A 5,000-nucleotide genomic window follows, 5' to 3' on the forward strand; every position below is an offset into this window, starting at 1 on the left:
TTTATTTGTCAGATTCCAAACTTAAAACATAATTGGTGATGTGTGTTATCTAAGAGTATCTTCGTTACTCTGTGGTCACCCCTTGGAAACGTAGTTGGGAAAATTCACAGAAGACAATGATTATTGATTATTGATTGCTTTGATTTCACTAAGAATTTAATAAGAATCAGTATAGTGTAGAGAAACTGTGATTGAAATAGTCTTTTGTTGCATATACAAAACTGGTCCATTAATTGATTTTATTATCTTCTCTGTTTTAGTCACAAACTAAGGTTGAAAAGGCAACTGGAAAGACCATATTTCCAAGCACAATGGAAGGATGGGCAACGTTTGAACTTTCAGAGAGGGTATATGTCAACCTATCTCACTGCACTTCTGTCTCTCTTTGCATTTGTTTCGTTGCTTGCCCACAAGCTGAAAGATTAACAAAAGACAGCATTATAGGTGGTTTCCACCTTACGTCATTGCCGTCATGTTGGTGGACGAAAACAAAAGATTTCTCATGAGCTCCTTTTGTTAAATCGTCCACCGGAATTGCACATTGCAGCATTGTTATCTGTATCTCTTAGAGTTCGGTTGCAAACCATCCATAATAGGACCAAACTTGATTAATCGATTCTTCGTTTAAATGTTTTTAGTCTTTGCAATACTACCCATATACTTGACATCTGATCATTTTCAGCGTATTCTGGGATTAGAAAATAAGGCCCTGTCACACGAACTTCTCATTATTCATAAATTTTATGAGCGGTCAAAGAACTCTGACCGTAGTGGAAGGAAACGTTAGTTTCGTTGACATAGTCTGGCTTTTGAGGGGAAATTCTTAGAGATCTAAGCAACGAAAAGACTGCTTACTTTTGATTGTAGCAACTTACAAAAGAACAATTATTTACCATGTGAGTTTAATAAAACGAAGGATAGTTACACACAAGTTACTTAAGTTTGTGCGCTGCAGAATCAGATAAGGAAAGGTTGACACGACAGCATTTCCTGCAAAATGCTGCAAGTACTGTTAGCTGTGAACTCAGCAAGGAGCTCTATTTGTACATTGGCCGCAAAGTGGACACACTATTACTGTTTTGATGTAACTCCGCTTTGTCCTCCATTTACAGCTTCAAGAGTATTTTAAGTGCGACATCACTGGAACAATGATCAACAAAACTACTTTCCAGAAACCTGTAAGTTACTTTTAACTGTGATGAAAATTACTTGCAATTATATTCAGAAATTCATTGAACAGTACCCTATGGATTCAGATTCAAGTGTAGGGATATTTACGACACCGAGCCCTGGCTATCTCTTTCCTATATTGGATCTGACTCGAGAAATGAATGGCAGTATTTTTAAACTAGAAAATGCTACACGTCTGGACGCATTAAACGTCTTATCGTTAGGTACGTCATTAAATACGATCCGTGCTTATCCTAGGCATCTTAACTAAGAGGCAGTGCGGCCCGGTGGTTAGGACGCTTGCCTTGAGATCTATTGTAACTAAGCCTCTGAGACGACGTAAACGTCTCTTAATTGAGACGCTCAGGCGCAACCTCGTTCCCAGGGCTTTTCTCCGCCGAAAGTAAGGCCACCCTACTAATTCCTGGGAACGAGGTTGGCTCAGACGCACTTAATAATAATAATAATAATAATAATAATAATAATAATAATGATGATAATAATAATAATAATAATGATGATGATGATGATGATGATAATAATAATAATAATAATAAATATTTATATAGCGCCTATACTTTCCAGTGCTAAGCGCAGTTTACAATGCTTCAAGGGTTAAAAAAATGAAAATCCTAAGATCATTACATATAAAAATACATAATCACAAAATTACAGAGAATACTAAGATAATTCATAAACTCGCTTAAAAAGAAAGGTCTTCAATTTAGATTTGAACTTCGTTACATCAATAGGCAAATCGTTCCAGAGTATAACTTCAGACGTTATAAATACCCCTCGTGATGTTTCAAAGTTGTCCGAAATTATGTATAACAATTTTGAAATATCACTCGTATCACTACAAATCATGCTGTTACCTATAGAAATAAATCATAATTTTAACAACTTTGTTATTGGTAAGATACTTTGATTATGAATGGTGGCTGTCTATCACATAGTTACATAATTTCAGAATCAAAATGTTGCCACTGCCCACTTGGTGATTGAATTTTATTGTTTCTAATAAAGCCCTGTCCTTTTTCACAGATGCTGACTTTGTATTACACTCAGTCATTATTGCGTGACTTGCGTGACATGGGATATCACCAACTTGCTCTCCCTGTCCTTGCCATGCAACAGATTATTGCAGATTTGATCTTTGGTGACGTACAACTGAAGAAACTCGTTCATCTCAGGTTTGTATCGCATCGTCCTTGATCACCAGTTGTTGTGTGAAAGATTGTCCATCTTTGTTTGCCAATTTTTCCTTTCCTATTGCTTCAAAGATGTGTGCATCGACACTAGGGATAACAGGCCAAGATTTGGCCTTGGTATTTTACTTCACTTTGATTTTGAAAGCTAAAAATTCAAAAGTTTTGATCAGGTCCAGAGTGAAATGGTAGTTAAGAACGAGTTGAATTTATTTTATGTATCTTTAAAGGTTTTGAGAAATTTCTTAAAAGTGGCGGTCGAAATTTGTCATCGTAAAATTTAATCAGCCTTTTACTGGTGAATTCTAAGTAATAAACCCAGAACGAAGGTCTTAAGTCAACTTTATCCCATGCGCCGTAGATCCTAAACCCCATGTGAAAAAGATTCGTAAAAGGTTTGAAAAACTAGTTTGAGGAAAAAAAGCGCTGTTTATAGCGTTGTTTGTCACTCTCGTGACGTCACCCATTGTTATTAATATGCCAACCAGAACCAAATTTGAATATCAAAAGAAATGTGACGTCAATGTTTGTAAACAAGAAATATCGCTTTTAAGACTTGGAAAGGGTATCGCTTTCATGTTGCGCGAACCACTCGGTGACCCAAGTCAATCCTTTTCTGTGGGACCGTACGCGTATTTCGAAAATTCTGTCTGTGATGAATTATTTCCGTTATCGTTGAGATTTAATGGGTTTTTGTACGCTTTTTTCCGTGACTGCAGAGCAATGGAGTTGTGTCAAGATCTAAACATACTCTCAGGTGTATCCCACCACGAGAAGAGCGCAGGTTGCATGTTACTGACAGAGCAAGAGCAGGCCAAGTAAGTCATTTAGGGCTTCCACAGACAAGGCAAGTTGTTATCGACGACTATTTCCAGTCGACAACGTAATTGAGTCGACAGCTGTTAATTTCCATATCATACGAAAAGTCCGGTACGTTTTTGTGGGAGCCTGGGAACTTAAAACAGATAATGCCTTTGCATCAGGAAGAATTAAGAACCGCTGACTTAAAAAATCGTTTGCGTCGCTGCGAAATAAACTTTAGCAATCGATTACTTGCTCACAGACGGGAGTTATCGTTAACGAAACGTCCGGGTTTGTCATCTACAACTAAAGTAGTTTTCCTTTTGAAAAGGAAATTTACTATGCTATAGACTGCTTGATTTTTCGCTATTTTGTAGTCAACAACTTGATTCACGCACGCGATGTTTTGTCATTGCTAACTTTTTGTTATCGATAGCAACTCTGGTTGCCTTGTCTGTGGAGGCCCTCAATCTTACGTTAAGTTGTAACAATCCCTTTAATGATATTTTAATCGAATGTAAAAAGTGATTTTTCGCTTGCTTCGATTGTGTTTTAGTACTTTTATTGATCTTTTTTTCCGATTTTAGTGAGTAATGATGAAATAAGTAATGACATCTGCACTACTCATAGCCCTGGCTCAGTTGTTTGTGTGGTGCCGAAGTAAACGTGCTTTGACTTCGGGGGGAAAAAGGAGTGAGGAGAAACCATGAATTTACATAACATCGTTTGCTCAATGATGAATACTATTTTCTAGATCAAGAGAAGAAATCGAGATGTGGAAAGAAAAACAGCGCCAAGTGAAAACCGAAGAGAAGAGAAGCAAAACCAGCAAGAGTGTTGTGTTTGATAAAAGGACCTCCAATCTAGTTCTCAGGCCTCACGCTCCCTGTGGCGAGGACACCATTGAAGAGGAGTCCTGGAACGAACACAAGTGGGTTTTAAGTGATGTGTGTTACCGGGAGTTATGGACTGACCAAGCTGAAATACTTATCCGGCAGGTGCAGTAATGAGAGGTGTTTTAAGGTCCTTTGAGTGTCTTATTCATCCGACTGGAAAATGTAAAACAGGGCGGATTGAATGAACATAATGCTAAAACTTCAGTGTTAATCCCAGTGATGGTGAGGGACGCGTGCAAAGGAGAAAGATTAAGGGAGAGTATTACGGTATTGCGCATGTTCTAGCCGTAAGGAATGTCATCATTTATGAGCCAATCGGAAGCGACGTTATAATTCACACGGGAAATTTACGGGTACGAGTAAAAATTTCTCGATCACTAATGAGCTAAAGGCGATCGACTTCGCAGATGACTGAGTGAGAAATTTTCACACGTGCGTGAACAAGATGTAACGTCGCTTCCGATTGGCCCATAAACGGTGACGTTCGCTACTGCTAGAACATGCGAAATACCTTGATACTCTCCTTTGAAGTAATGATAAAAAAGCAACTGAGAAAGCGATTTGTATGAACGCATCAATACCACTAATAGACAACAGCAACAATTTTGTTACCATTTAAGGCAGTGACAATGATACGTAGATGAAAATGTTTTATACTGGAAGCCGTGGGTTCCCTTGAATACTACAACAGAGCTATTCAAGCTAAGTTTCGTGATATTGGAAAAAGACCAATTTGTGCAGATGTAGAGGCTGGCACACATTTTTACAAGTTTTTTTTTTTTCAAAACACTGAATAAAATAAATGATGAAATGATATATGAAATGAATCATATGTGAACTGCGGATATGAAATCAAGTGAAGCTATGATCCTCGCAGTTATGAATGCAATTATTTGCAATTGCGTAGAGAAGCCTGAAAAATTCA

The 5,000-nt window shown here is 37.7% G+C and overlaps 1 protein-coding gene across 1 annotated transcript in view; it reads left to right on the forward strand.

The window, feature by feature from the left end:
- The window catches only part of LOC138040949 (cilia- and flagella-associated protein 46-like), a 123,180-nt gene that overhangs the window by 83,510 nt on the left and 34,670 nt on the right, over positions 1-5,000 (forward strand). The window contains exons 32-36 of the mRNA XM_068886682.1: positions 261-347; positions 1,113-1,178; positions 2,215-2,363; positions 3,098-3,196; positions 3,934-4,177. Coding sequence (XP_068742783.1) covers positions 261-347; positions 1,113-1,178; positions 2,215-2,363; positions 3,098-3,196; positions 3,934-4,177 — 645 coding nt within the window. The remainder of the gene's footprint in view (positions 1-260; positions 348-1,112; positions 1,179-2,214; positions 2,364-3,097; positions 3,197-3,933; positions 4,178-5,000) is intronic.

Source organism: Montipora capricornis, chromosome 3 (genome assembly GCF_036669925.1).
Source record: "Montipora capricornis isolate CH-2021 chromosome 3, ASM3666992v2, whole genome shotgun sequence".
Classification (NCBI taxonomy): Eukaryota; Metazoa; Cnidaria; class Anthozoa; order Scleractinia; family Acroporidae; genus Montipora; species Montipora capricornis.